General features: G+C 41.7%; 1 protein-coding gene across 1 annotated transcript; it reads left to right on the top strand.

The window, feature by feature from the left end:
- Positions 1–10,026: 10,026 nt before the first annotated feature.
- LOC127323302 (bifunctional nuclease 1) lies at positions 10,027–13,147 on the top strand. The gene is made up of 11 exons (XM_051351465.2): positions 10,027–10,197; positions 10,373–10,682; positions 10,785–10,955; positions 11,053–11,102; positions 11,213–11,269; positions 11,554–11,619; positions 11,697–11,771; positions 12,165–12,280; positions 12,361–12,452; positions 12,611–12,669; positions 12,833–13,147. Exons 2-10 carry the CDS (start codon positions 10,376–10,378, stop codon positions 12,664–12,666), a joined length of 990 nt encoding a protein of 329 aa, XP_051207425.1. The 5' UTR covers positions 10,027–10,197; positions 10,373–10,375; the 3' UTR covers positions 12,667–12,669; positions 12,833–13,147.
- Positions 13,148–14,952: the final 1,805 nt, after the last annotated feature.

Here is a 14,952-nt window from a genome sequence, read left to right as displayed (position 1 = left end):
TGAAGAAGTTTTAATTAAGAACTATAATTGGAATAACTATATTCATCTTGGGTTCGAAGAGGTAGAACAATTTGTCTTATTTATGGGAGCTTCTGAGATTGAATCCTTCATGGTTAAAAATTATGAAACTTGTGTTGTTTGTAAGGACCTTAAAGATTATGTCTCTTCTATCCTTAATTTTTGCATAGAAAGTTACAGTGATAATCCTTATATCATTGATTATAAAGAGAGACTCATTAATGCACAAGAATGCACTCACAATTTGCAGGAACCTGTGGAAGAAGAAATTGATGAACCTGAAAGCTCATTGGATGAAAAAGAGGAGGAAATTGATGAACCTGAAAGCTCATTGGATGAAAAAGAAGAGGAGAGTGATGAACAAAAGGAGGAAGAATGGATTATCTACCCATGCCAACCTTCTAATGAGAGTAACTCTTTATCTCTTACACTATTTGATTGTCCTCCATGCTTACCAAAGGAGGTTGAATGTTATGTTCCTGTGGATTCTCTTGAAATAGTACCTATGAGTAAAACTTGTGAGAATAATTATGCTATTGTCATCTATGATAATCCATGCTACTTTGATAAATCTTATGATAATGCTTTGTTTGTGCCTGATGTCGAAATGCATGGTACTAAAGAGTTTTGCGTAGCAAATGTTGATGATAAAGCTCTAGATGATGGTCCTATGTTACTTGATAATATTAATTGTACTACTAATGAAGATGGGATTGGAAAAGTCTTGACTTTATCTAGGAGTCCCATATCTCTTGAGAATGATCAATCATCTTGTTATATTATTGATAAACGTGGATTTGGAAGTTTTAATCCCATTATTTTTGAGCTTGATAAAAACTATGTGTTTATGAATCATGAAAAGTATGCTGCATGTGATAGTTATATTGTTGAGTTTATTCATGAAGCTACTGAAAATTATTATGAGAGAGGAAAATATGGTTGTAGAAATTTACATGGTACTAAAACACCTCTCTATATGCTGAAACTTTTGAAGTTACTCTTGTTTTGTCTTCTTATGCTTGTCACTTTGTTCTTCATGAATTTATTTGTATACAAGATTCCTATGCATAGGAAGCGGGTTAGACTTAAAATGTGTTTTGAATTTGCTTTTTGATGCTCTCTTTTGCTTCAACTCTTATTTCTTGCGAGTGCATCATTAAAATTGCTGAGCCCATTTTAATGGCTATAAAGAAAGCACTTCTTGGGAGATAACCCATGTCTTTATTTTGCTACTGTTTTGTTGTGTCTTGGAAGTTGTTACTACTGTAGCAATATCTCCTTATCTTTATTTTATTGCATTATTGTGCCAAGTGAAGTCTCTAATAGAAGGTTGATACTAGATTTGGATTTCTGCGCAGAAACAGATTTGTATCTGTCACGAATTTGGGCTGGATTCTCTGTAGATAACTCAGAAAAATCTGTCAATTTACGTGCGTGTTCCTCAGATATGTACGCAACTTTCATTAGTTTTGAGTTTTCTGATTTGAGCAACGGAAGTACCTCTTAAAAATTCGTCTTTACTGGCTGTTCTGTTTTGGCAGATTCTGTCTCTGTTTTTTGCACTGTCTCTTGTAGACTGTAAGCAAGGCTTTCTAGACGTGGAGAGCTGTAGCTAATGTTTTATTGAGTTCTTGCAATGTGTCACTACAGGACCAACGTGGATTAAAGTTTTTTGAGTACTAACCCCTCTAATGAAGTTTATGAGAAGTTTGGTGTGAAGGAAGTTTTCAAGGGTCAAGAGAGGAGGATGATATATGATCAAGAAGAGTGAAAAGTCAAAGCTTGGGGATTCCCCCGTGGTTCATCCCTGCATATTTCAAGAAGACTCAAGCGTCTAAGCTTGGGGATGCCCAAGGCATCCCCTTCTTCATCAACAATTTATCAGGTTTCTTCTATTGAAACTATATTTTTATTCGGTCACATCTTATGTGCTTTACTTGGAGCGTCTGTGTGCTTTTATTTTTGTTTGTTTATGTTTGAATAAGATCGGATCCTAGCAATCCTTGTGTGGGAGAGAGACACGCTCCGCTTTTTCATATGAACGCTTGTTCTTCATTTTATTTTTAATGTTCAATGGTAAAAGTTGGAAGCTATTGCATTTATTGTTATTTGGTTCGAAACAGAAAATGCCTCATATTGTCTTGAATATACTTTGCAATTGTTTTGAGCTCTCAAGTAGATCAAGTTTAAGCTCTTGCATCATGTAGTTTAAACCTATTAGTGGAGAACTACCGTAGAGCTTGTTGAAATTGGTTTGCATGATTGGTCTCTCTAAGGTCTAGATATTTTCTGTTAAAAGTGTTTGAGCAACAAGGAAGACAGTGTAGAGTCTTATAATGCTTGCAATATGTTCTTATGTAAGTTTTGATGTACCGGTTCATACTTGTGTTTGCTTCAAACAACCTTGCTAGCCAAAGCCTTGTACTGAGAGGAAATGCTTCTCGTGCATCCAAAACCTTGAGCCAAAACCTATGCCATTTGTGTCCACCATACCTACCTACTATGTGGTATTTCCTGCCATTCCAAGTAAACACTTCATGTGCTACCTTTAAACAATTCAAAATGCTTCTCAATTTGTGTCAATGTTTTATAGCTCATGAGGAAGTATGTGGTGTTTTATCTTTCAATCTTGTTGGGCAGCTTTCACCAATGGACTAGTGGCTTCATCCGCTTATCCAATAATTTTGCAAAAAAGAGCTGGCAACGGGGTTCCCAGCCCCAATTAATCAACTTGCATTAATAATTCTCTTCACATGTTTTGCTCTGATTCGTCAGTAAGAAACTTAATTTTGCAAATAGACACTCCTCCATGGTATGTGAAATGTTGGAAGGCACCCGAGGATTCGGTTAGCCATGGCTTGAGAAAGCAAAGGTGGGGAGGAGTGTCATCTAAATAAAACTAAAATAAATAGACACTCCTTCATGGTATGAGATTGTTGGCAGGCACCCGAGGATTCGGTTAGCCATGGTTTGTGAAAGCAAGGTTGGAAGGAGTGTCACCCAAAAATAAAAATAAATTAAACTAAAATACATGTGAGAGATAATGTTCATGGGAGCCGCTCTTCGAAAGTCTGTTTGGCAAGGGGGTTAGAGTGCCCACTACCATTCATTGACAACAACAAACACCTCTCAAAACTTTACTTTTATGCTCTCTATATGATTTCAAAACTTGAAAAGCTCTAGCACATGATTTAATCCCTGCTTCCCTCCGCGAAGGGCCATTCTTTTACTTTATGTTGAGTCAGTTTACCTACTTCCTTCCATCTTAAAAGCAAACACTTGTGTCAACTGTGCATTGATTCTTACATACTTGCTTATTTGCATTCATCATATTACTTTATGTTGACAATTATCCATGAGATATACATGTTACAAGTTGAAAGCAACTGCTGAAACTTATATCTTCCTTTGTGTTGCTTCGATGCCTTTACTTTGAATTTATTGCTTTATGAGTTAACTCTTATGCAAGAATTTTGATGCTTGTCTTGAAAGTACTATTCATGAAAAGTTTTGCTATATGTTATCTATTTGTTAGCAACTATAGATCATTGCCTTGAGTCACTTCATTCATCTCATATGCTTTACAATAGTATGATCAAGGTTATGTAAGTAGCATGTCACTACATAAATTATCCTTTTTTATCGTTTACCTACTCGAGGACGAGTAGGAACTAAGCTTGGGGATGCTGATACGTCTCCAACGTATCTATAATTTCTGATGTTCCATGCTTGTTTTATGATAATATCTACATGTTTTGCTCATACTTTATAATGTTTTTATGCGTTTTCCGGAACTAACCTATTAACAAGATGCCGAAGTGCCAGTTCCTGATTTCTGTTGTTTTTGGTTCCAGAAAGGCTATTCGGGCAATATTCTCGGAATTCGACGAAACAAAGACCCAACATCTTATTTTTCCCGGAACCTTCCAGAAAGTCAAAGGGGGACCAGAGGAGGGCCACAGGGGGACCAGAGGAGGGCCACAGGGGCCCACACATGTGGCTGGCGCGGCCCAGGATGGGGGCGCGCCGCCCTGTTGTGTGGCGCCTCCGTAACCCCTCCGACTCCGTCTCTTCGCCTATATAAGCCCTTTCAACCTAAAACTCAATACCAATTGACGAAACTCCAGAAAGACTCCAGGGGCGCCGCCGCCATCGCGAAACTCCAATTCGGGGGACATAAGTCTCTGTTCCGGCACCCTGCCGGGACGGGGAAGTGCCCCCGGAAAGCCATCTCCATTGACGCCACCGCCTCCATCATGCTCCGTGAGTAGTTCCCCCATGGACTACGGGGTCTAGCAGTAGCTAGTTGGTACTCTCTCTCCCATGTACTTCAATACAATGATCTCATGAGCTGCCTTACATGATTGAGATCCATCTGATGTAATCGGTGTTGTGTTTGTTGGGATCCGATGGATGATACATTATGATTAGTCTATCTATAAAGTTTGTGAAGTTATTGTTGCTGCAATCTTGTTATGCTTAATGCTTGTCACTAGGGCCCGAGTGGCATGATCTTAGATTTAAGCTCTATACTTATTGCTTAGATTGTATCTACAAGTTGTATGCACATGTCTATGTCCGGAACCAAAGGCCCCAAAGTGACATAAATTGGGACAACTGGAGGGGAAGGCGTAGGTATGAGGATCACATGTTTTCACCAAGTGTTAATGCTTTGCTCCGGTGCTCTATTAAAAGGAGTACCTTAATAGCCAGTAGATTCCCTTGAGGCCCGGCTGCCACCGGCTGGTAGGACAAAAGATGTTGTGCAAGTTTCTCATTGCGAGCACGTACGACTATATATGGAAAACATGCCTACATGATTAATAATCTTGATGTTCTATCTTAATGCTATTTCAATCCTATCAATTGCCCAACTGTAATTTGTTCACCCAACACTTGTCACTTGTTATTGGAGAGTTACCACTAGTGTAGATCGCTGGGAACCCCGGTCCATCTCTCATCATCATATACTCGTTCTATATGTCATTGGAAGTAGTATCAACTATTTTCTGGTGCCATTGCCTCTGTGTTACTCCTACTGCTTTGTATTCTTGTTACTATTGCTCTCATATTACTGCTGCTTTCACATCACCCCTGTTACTAGTGCTTTTCCAGGTGCAGCTGAATTGACAACTCAGTTGTTAAGACTTATAAGTATTCTTTACCTCCCCTTGTGTCGAATCAATAAATTTGGGTTTTACTTCCCTCGAAGACTGTTGTGATCCCCTATACTTGTGGGTTATCAGTCAACAATTAGCCGTTCTTTTCGAAAAACAAAAAATTAGCCGTTTCTCGCGTCTACTAGAACATGGCGCATTTTGGTAACTCGCCCAGTTTCTAAATCTCGGTCTGCACGTTTCTTATAATTATTTTTACATGTATGCAAAGGGCATCCTGGATTCCACCATTCTCAGCGAGCCAAACTATATGTTCTTAAAAGGAGAAAAGTTGTGCCTCAGCTGTGCAACCTCAGAGATGGCGTGACCTTGCTCGCATCCCTGAAAAGTCAGCGGGACAAAGTTTGCCATCTCCCGCCGTTTCGAGGCCTTTATATAACCTCTCCACGAACCACCGAAATTCGTGGCACCATCTCCCTCCATTCAAGCTCTTCGCTCCGGCGAGGAGCTTCACCGACGAGCAGGTAAGCGGAGGCATCTACCCCGATAGGTGATAGCTCCTAGACGACGACGGCAAGCGGCCTTCCGCATATTCTCCAAGCTCGTCGATAGCTTCTTCTCTGACGGTGGTGAGTTCTTCATACCCAGCTAGCTAAGATCTTGAGTATGTTCTGGGTTTGAGTAAAGGCGTAGGTAGATATATGCCCGCATGTTGTTTGTTGCTACTGATTGATATGCATCCCATGGAGGAAATATTGTTCGCATTTTGTGCATAGCTACTCAATATAGCTCAACCTTGCTCAAAATTGCCCAAATCTTGCTCAATTTAGGCTATCGATGCTGATGTTGTAGATCTAAACTTAATCGTTTATGGCATGTGTACTATGGTTGGTTGAACTTTGTTTAGGTCTCGTGCATTACAATTTTGTAGTTCTAACCAACCTTAGACGTATACATGCGATTAATTTGAGCATGCCCTCATCGATACGCATAAGCTACCATCACTTGTACTTGAGACCTAGGAGAACGCAGTAAAGCTGATCATATACCTGCATCAAGCAGAGATCCTATCGCCTCACGACATTCGCTCAGTAGTTGTGGAACTAGGATGACAAGCTTGTTGTGTCCATGCTTGCTAGGAAGAGGGAGATCAAGGCATGTAAAACCCACAACATTGGTGGGTTGAAGGGGTGAAAACCACTATGAAGTGGCCTCCATTATTGTCCATCTTCTTCCTGAACAAGATGTGTGAACTCATCAAGAGCAGCATCAGGATAGGAAAGGGGTTCAAGTAGGTGAACTTGACCATGTTACCAAGGTCTTTGACTCCCGCAGGTGGTGTTCTCATATCAGGTGTACAACCATCTGCGTAAGTGGAGAGGAGGTGGATTAAGATCTCGAAGCTAGGAGACCTTAGCGGTGACGGGTGGCATGAGGACACTCACAGCATTCTCCTGCAGGAAGGGCGCTACATAGACCATGTCTCGGTGCTATCCTGATCTAGATCATAACCTGTGACAATTTCTTTCTTTTCTACCCTGTCACAACTAACTTATTGTCTTCATATATCCCCTATCTTAGCCTCACCCCAAGGACGGCGAGTACATGAACAAGCCAATTAGCAACTACACCCGATGCAATACATAGATATTCTCGCCATGCGCTCTAGTGATCCTCTAGGTGCTCCTTGCCCTAAGTACGTTGATATGCAAAGAGTCTAACACTATGTCGTTGATGATGACTATCAACATACTCCTGCTCCTGGTATTGGTACTAGTGATGCTCCTGGTTGTGGTGGTACCGCTATAGGATCTGCTCTTGGTCCTGCTGATGGTGCCAAGAAGAGGAAGAGGTCAGTCTTGGCAGAGGAGGACGGCGCCCACATATCCTTCATGATTGAGGTCGTGAAAGCTGCGTCGGTCGCCATCACCAATGCTTCACCTCCAGATGTGTACCCTGCCCTCTACCCTGTTGTGAGTCATGGATGCACGTGGGTCCAGTCCATGGGCTCTCATGGTGGCTTTGATCCACCTCTTCGACAAAGAGGGCTCAAGGAAATGGCTTTTTCCAGATGGCAGAAGACCACAAGTTACTATGGCCGAGGACCTTTCTTTATAGGCACTACTACGTGTGGTGCTCGATCCTTTGCTTTGTGGTGGTGGTGGTACATGCATGATGATGATGATGTTTGTATATTTTCAAGTAGCTAGGATTTGATGAAAACATTTGCCAATACATATGCATATTTTGTGAATATAGGTATATTAACCCCTCACATGATGTTGAAGTTGTGGTAGTAGGATTTACATCCTAGTTTGATGTGGTGGTAGGATGACACGATAATAACTGGCATGATCATTAATACAATCACACTAGCTGATAGATTGAACTAGTAATGTTTTTGCCTATATGATCATACATGTTTCTGTTTTGAGCTTTATTTCCCAAAGTCCGTACCTTATGTTTGACATGATCTATCTTGGTAGAAATACAAGTGTACGTGGTGTTCTACGACGAAGTTCCGGAAGTGTATAGTTCATGGGAGGACGTCGGCCCACATGTGACATGATGTTGCTCGAAGAACCTCCATAAAGGGTATAAGACTAGAGAGGAGTCAAAACAAGCTTACTCTGAGTTCTTAGCGGGATAACTTTTCTATGATGTAGCTCCCAATATCGTAGTTCATGGCGCTCCAAAGATTGTAGGCATGGCGTTCCGAAGATCGCAGGTAGTAGACTCAAGGACTACATCATCATCGTCCTTTTGTGATCTGGACCATGCATTTGATGTGGTCTTAACCGTGTATGTGATCACTTATAATACCCAAAACCATGAAGTAGTAGATGGTGAGCTCACCAAGTAGAGGTGTGAGGTGACCACATCGGGCGTTATGCGAACTCCCAAACACAGTGTGTTGCATCGGCCCATCCCAAAAATATGTTTTATGGCCAACCAATCAAGTTGGGAAAAAATGGTGCCCTCATGCAGTGGTGAGACTATGTTAACATCCAATCGTAATGCAAAAAACATACCCACATTGAGTTTTTCCTCATGCAACATCCGTCGGGCCAAAAAACATAAACGAAAAATCCATGCGAGTATCCAAACACGCCCTAAAGGACGAGGCATTGACGAATGACTGGTTGAACAACAACCACAACCGGCAACGGTTGGGTAGTGTTCCCATGTGTTGTTTGCTGAGCAATGAGGATGAGGGATGTGTACCTTAAAGTTAACCTAGATCCAGTTCTCTAGGAGGAATTTCGCCTACTATCTAATCTGGCTCGTTTAGTCGCATGAGTTTTGAGACATAAAAATAGGAAAATTTATATTAATAATGAAATGTCACATGTTTGGTCATGACAATCATTGAAAGTGTTTGGTAGATACATTACCATTTCAAAACTCAAGTCCACTCAACATCCTCAAGTTCCTCCCAATTGGTTGCTCCCTCCTAGATGTAGTCATCAATCTTAGCCAACCCAATTCTCAGAGCATGCGGCTTGTAGACATAAGTAGGCCTCCCGCTCCATCCCACTTCGATATCGAGATATAACTTACAAAGTAGATAGTCGTGCTTAGGCATCGACAACCATCCCTTAGGGTTATCATGTGCTTCCTCTGTAGCGATGCTATGAGCCTATGTTGGCGATTGGCGATGGCAGCGCCATGTGACATAACAATAAGGAAACCCTACGCCTAGTCTACCTTTATTCGCGGTCTCATCGACGAGTTAGAGTGTTGTGCACTTCTAGTTCCTGCTCTTCCGATATAGCAGATTTGATTTCATCTTTGTGTTTGGTAGATGGTCATCGTGTTTTGCTGCTTCTTCTCCGATGGATGAGGTCAAGGTAGCTTCAGCTTAAAAACGTTGACCCCCCAAGCAAAATTACAGCTAGATGGAGATTCGAACTCAGGTGGGCTAGATACGTACTCGATAGCCTTGCCACTGACCTAGAACTCAGTTTTCAAGGTAGTTTCAGCTTAGTTAGGAAACTACTCAGGGTATGCTTTCTTGGATTTGTCTAACAGAATATGGGTATGTGTGAGAACATATCTAGTGATACCACCCTTTAGATGATACCATGATACCGTATAAAAAACGTATTTTTTATGTGCCAAAAAATTATACGAAAAATTGTGAGTGCTCATGAAGCATGTCCCTACAACATCAAAAAATTTCATATCCAAAATCGACATGGACAATGAGAAACAAAAAAGAGTAGGGACATGCTTCATGAGCACTCACAATTTTTCGTATAATTTTTTTGGCACGTATAAAAATACCTTTTTTATACGGTATCATGGTATCATCTAAATGGTGGTATCACTAGATATGTCCTCGCGTATGTGTGTATGTTGGGAGGGGTCATCTAGCCATCTTTGTCATCTTCTTCTTTGGGACGATGATCAGCTTCTCAATTGTCATCAGCGACATCTTTTGGCTCCAATTTTTGGCTATTACATCAAGGTAGTTTAGTGTTCAGATTTCCGAGGCAGCATCGAGCTTTGGTCATGGCGTGCCTCCAACAAGTGCGGGAGGAAGACAACGTAGGTGTTGTATACTTTTTATTTATATATAAGAATAATCCTATCAAATTTGGTTGATCTTGTCTTTTTTCTAAATAAAAAAGAAGACCCGAAACAGCTAAACCGGTTGCGGCTTTGCACACGCAATTCAATACAGCGGAATATCCAGTTGACGTGGCCTCGCCGCTCTGCTCAAACGGATCGAGTAGGTGACGGCGTCCATGTTCCTAGAATACCCTTCTTCTCTTAAGAATTTACCTCAGACGCCATTGCCGACGTCTCTTTCATGGCTGAAATAAGGTAGACAACAGCGACCCTCTAGAAATATCCAGGGGCGATATTGCCAACCTCACGGCATCCAACCGCTTCTCGGCCACAAAAGACCGAGAGCTTGGGTTTAGCTAGCGATAAGGGCTTTCACTAACAACTGGCTCGAAATTTTGGAGTGAACTGATCCACCAAATCCGCCAAAGAATATCCTCCATCTTTCCGGCTCGGATCATCCAAATCCATTCTGTAGCCGGGATCAGTGGTAAGCTCAGCTGATCCTTCCCTCTTTTTTCAGTTCCGCAACATGTGTACATCATTTCGTGGCGTGTTTTGCCAGTTTTTGCTCATAACCCTATTCCGATCTCCTTGTTCGATTCCAACCGTTTTGGTGCTTCTCCGTTGGTTTCTGACGCTTCTTGCCCTGTGAAAAATCCAAGGGGATGGAGGTCATCCGCGGTCCGGCCCTCCCGCGCTGCGCCGCACCTGCTCTGACCTCCGACGCCAGGATCGGCAGCCAGCTGCTGAGGCGCGTCCGCATGCGAAGGAGGGCTTGCGGCGGCGGTGTACTGCAAGGTGACTACTACGGCGTGTCACCCAGGTTCTTGGGCGTCCCCGCCCAGCGGCACAGCAGAAGCGGCTGGCCTGTCTGCTGCAGCTACGGATCGTCATCCGACGGCGACGGCACCGCGGCCGCGAATTTCGACGCGAGCGGCGAGGAATTCGTTGACTCCAGCATCATGGAGGCTGGTAAGTTGCTTGCGAAACTACAAGGTCAACCGATTGGGGCTTTGAGTTTGAGTAATTTGGTAATACTTCGCTAATTTGGGCGGTTTTTATCTGTCCCCGCAGTTGAGCTAAGAACCGTGTCAGATGGTTTTGTGATAAAGTTGCGGGACGGAAGAAACCTTAGATGTGTCCAGAATAATCCCCGCGTGCTGAGACTGCGGGATTCTGCGCCGCACCATGCTATTGTGCTCAAGATGGAAGATGGAAGTGATCTTCTGCTCCCCATTATTGTCAGTATGTATCTGTTTTTGCCTCAGACACATTTTGCACTATAGCAGATGCTGTTCCAATTGTGTGATGTACACTGATATGCCCACACTACCTCTTACAGTGGAGACACCAAGCATTATGCTACTGGCTGCCCTTCGGAACATTCGAATTGTAAGATTTTGTTTTAGCTAAAAGAATAATCTCCATGGCACCCACATAGTTCTCGTTTAGAACGTTTTTTCTCTGTTTTTGAACTGTGTTGCAATATTGTCACTTTCCAGCCAAGGCCCACAATTTATAATGTGGTAAAGGAGATGACCGAGATGATGGGATATACGGTGAGTTGAAATGGCCTGAATCCATTGTACAGATATATCGGGTGCCTACTGTCTAGTACTTTTTATGATGTACATTGATGCTTGTCTGTAATTACTTAATCAGTGCCTGGTATGGTAATCATACAATGAATAATGTGCATCTCTTTGTCTAAATTACATCCCTGACAAATTAAATTTCATCTTTCATGGTAATCTATGTTATCTTCTTTTGATAATAGTCTCTTGATAATAATACTATGCACAGTACTTTCATCAATCACTTTGGTTTTGTACTCTTATTCTAGGTACGTTTAGTGCGGATAACAGAAATGGTGCATGATGCTTACCATTCTCGATTGTATCTTTCAAAGGTAACACTACTAGAAAATAAATTATCATTTGAATAAGAATAACGAATACACCTGATGTACAACATCATGGTATCCAGAATGGAAATGAAGAAGAGATCATTAGTTTTGACCTCAAGCCATCAGATGCCATCAACATTGCTTTCCGGTGCAAGGTGTGCATTTGCCCCCTTTTATTTTTGAGTAATGTGCTGATATGTTTTGATTTTCACCTAACGGTATTGCTTATACCTGAAGGTATATTTGTAGCCCTTTTGGCCTGTTGGAGTTTGTAATTCCCAGTATATTCTATTTACAGAAAACTCAGAGTGATCGATTTCCTTATCTAACCACCAAAGCTACCTCTTTTTTGCATTTTCCCTGATCTAGTTTCTTAACTTTGCCATGTGAATGATAGATGATCCGAACACATTATGATTTGTGAGTAGAGAAACTCCTTTTCCTTTTCAAGTTCAAAGTTCCTTTGCTATGAGGAAATGAGCAGATAAATTCCTGGTGTTGCTTCATCGAACTTTATTATAATTTCAACTTGCTGTATTTTACCCCAGGTTCCTATACAAGTCAACAAGAGTATTGCATACAACAACGGTCTGAAAGTTGTACAACCAAAGCCAACTGGAAGTTACGTGAACTCTGACCAAATCCAGTACACAAGACTTGACAAGTAAGATTGTAAAAATCTGTTTCTGTCGAAACAAGTGTTTCTCCATAGCACACCAAATATGCATCATTACCATTTTGTAGGCCCGGTGATCAGCCTTGCTTTGAAGCCCAGGAGTTTGATTTGGTCCGCAGTATGCTGATTGCTGCTGTTGAAGAGCGTTACAAAGATGCTGGTAATAAGCTATTAATGACTTGTAAAAATAAATTCACGTGTTCCCCATATTTTCTGGTGATGGTTAGCGCTGCAATTTTTTCACCTTTGCATGTTAACATTTAGGTTTTATGTAATCCTTCAAATGGACTAATATTCTTTCTTCTGTTAAACTTTCAGCTCAATACAGAGATCAACTCCTCATGTTCCGGGCAACGAAAAAGAACAGGATATAACAGGTTAGAAGTCTCCACTTCACTAGTTTTTTTTTTCCTGGAGCAGGGACAGGTGCTATACCAAATCAAGCATTACTAGCTAGTATCATGCTGCAGTATTGTTACACTCACTGTTCGCAAGGTTGATTCTTTCTATCAATACTGACAATTCATTTGTCATAATCAGAGCCTGATGGAGTGATGGGGGTGTACAGTGACCTTTGCCGGGGAAACAGAAAGCTTTGGCAAACATCAAGAGGCACTATGTAAATACGTACATAACTAAAGAATATATACCTAACTAAAACATAATTACAGTTGCGTTCAGATAATATTTACAATAGCTGTAAATTATTTCCTTAAATATTGGTTGTACTTTGACTAGAAAGTGCCAATAGTTACATAATTTGGTTAAGTGAAACATTAATCAAATTGCGTAACTGTTTTGTGGAATCAAATTGTCTGGACATTCTTAACCTTTCATAGCTCCAATTTGTATTTAGTTCCTTGTCTGGTGTCTGGTGAATTTCTTTTGATTAGTACTGCTCCGTGCAACCTTTTAATTTAGTTGTGCTACAAGTGGGATAGGATCTGGAATTTGGTCCAGCTTTGGGAAAAAAAATATTTATTTCAGAAAGTTTTGTTGTTCTTTGTTTGACCATCTAAGAGCATCTCCAATGGTGGCCCGATCAGAGTCCGAACGAAATAAGGCTCCTATGGGCCTCCCCATCAGGCAAAAAGTGTGTCCCAAAAGTATGGACCCCAATACGTCCAAACACGCTTGCCACGAAGGACTCGCCCTGTAACACTCCGGCCATCTCTCGGCCGAGCCTGCTACCCTCGCAGCTCTTTGGGACATCTAGACTGCCCCCACAAACCAACATATATCTTTTCTGTGCACATTATCCTCCCTCGTGCGCATGTGAAAAGGACTACTTGGTCAGTTACCTATCCGTACGCTTAACTTTAGAGTTTTTTGGTAATAAGTTTTCAGAAAAGAAGTTGCAACTTGTTGATATGAGTATACTATCAATCCTATTGAGCCCTGGGCTAGGATGTCACACTCATCCCCCCTTAGAAGATCGACGTCCTGTCGATCAACCCCAAGCCAGGAACTTTCCCTTTTGACACACGTTTGTGCGTCCAGTGCCGGCATATGTGTCATGTTGTGTGCCACGACAGGCCATAACAGTCATGCGCCACATGCCCAAACCCTTGACCCACAAACGTTCGTGTAACCGCGAAGGTCGGCTCTGATACTCAAATGTAACACCCCGGCTATCCCTGGCCGGGCTTGTTACCCCTAGCAGCTCACTAGGATGTATAGACTAGTTCCACAGATCAACACATATCTTTTCTGCGCACTTTGTTCTCACTCATGCGTACTGGGGATCAACTTCCCGGTCGATCACCCATCCTCAAATTGCTCCGAGCCAAGCACGCTTAATCTTGGAGTTTTTTGGAGATGAGCTTACGGAAAAGAAGTTACAACTTGTTAATATGAGTATCCTATCAATCTAATTGAGCCCTGGGTCAGGATGTCACACGCCCCCACTTGGCCCACCTAGCACTTAGATAGGGAAAACCCCTATTCACTTTGGTCTCTTCTTGCTACTCTCCCTCCCACGCTAATGGCAACCGCATCTCGTTCGCTGCTATTTTGTCCAGTTCGCTGCTATTTTGTCCTATTCTCCCGTGTTGATACCTTCAATTTAGATTACGGATACCAACTTTTTCCTAAGAGATCCTAGGTTTATATCGGGAAGTATGTGCTTGGAGATGTCACTTCTAGGAAGCCTTTTAAAGCTTCTTGGAATCTTTGATTACCGGAGCAACTATTTACTTTTTGGTTTTAATCAATGGATGAAAATAAGTTAGGGGTCAATGTTTCACCTTGTGCATACATAATGAGATATAAAAGTAAAATGAAGCATTGTTGGTAATAAAAATATAACTATGTACTCAGAGTTATATGTGGGCGATGCGTCCTTATGGCACTATAGCCTACGAATCGTGGTTACTACGATTTCAGTTGTCCAACCGGATACCATACTCACATTCAGTGATATCTAGTTATCACATTCAGTGATATCTGTTATGTTATGTGATGTCACGGAGAATCATATTCAACTACCTTACTCCCCTTCACTCACACCAGGGTTTCACGAGTAGCTAGAAATCTTCCGTAGAAATACCTTTACCTTTCGATCTTTTAGGGTCTTAGGTACCAGGCAAGCCCTAGGATCACGGCAAAGACCAGGGAAATATGCATGAAACATAAATATTACACCAACAATTACCAGGGCC

The sequence above is a fragment of the Lolium perenne genome, chromosome 4, assembly GCF_019359855.2.
Source record: "Lolium perenne isolate Kyuss_39 chromosome 4, Kyuss_2.0, whole genome shotgun sequence".
NCBI lineage: Eukaryota > Viridiplantae > Streptophyta > Magnoliopsida > Poales > Poaceae > Lolium > Lolium perenne.
The sequence above is the reverse complement of the archived record's forward strand: the minus strand, read 5'-3'. Positions and strand labels throughout refer to the sequence as shown.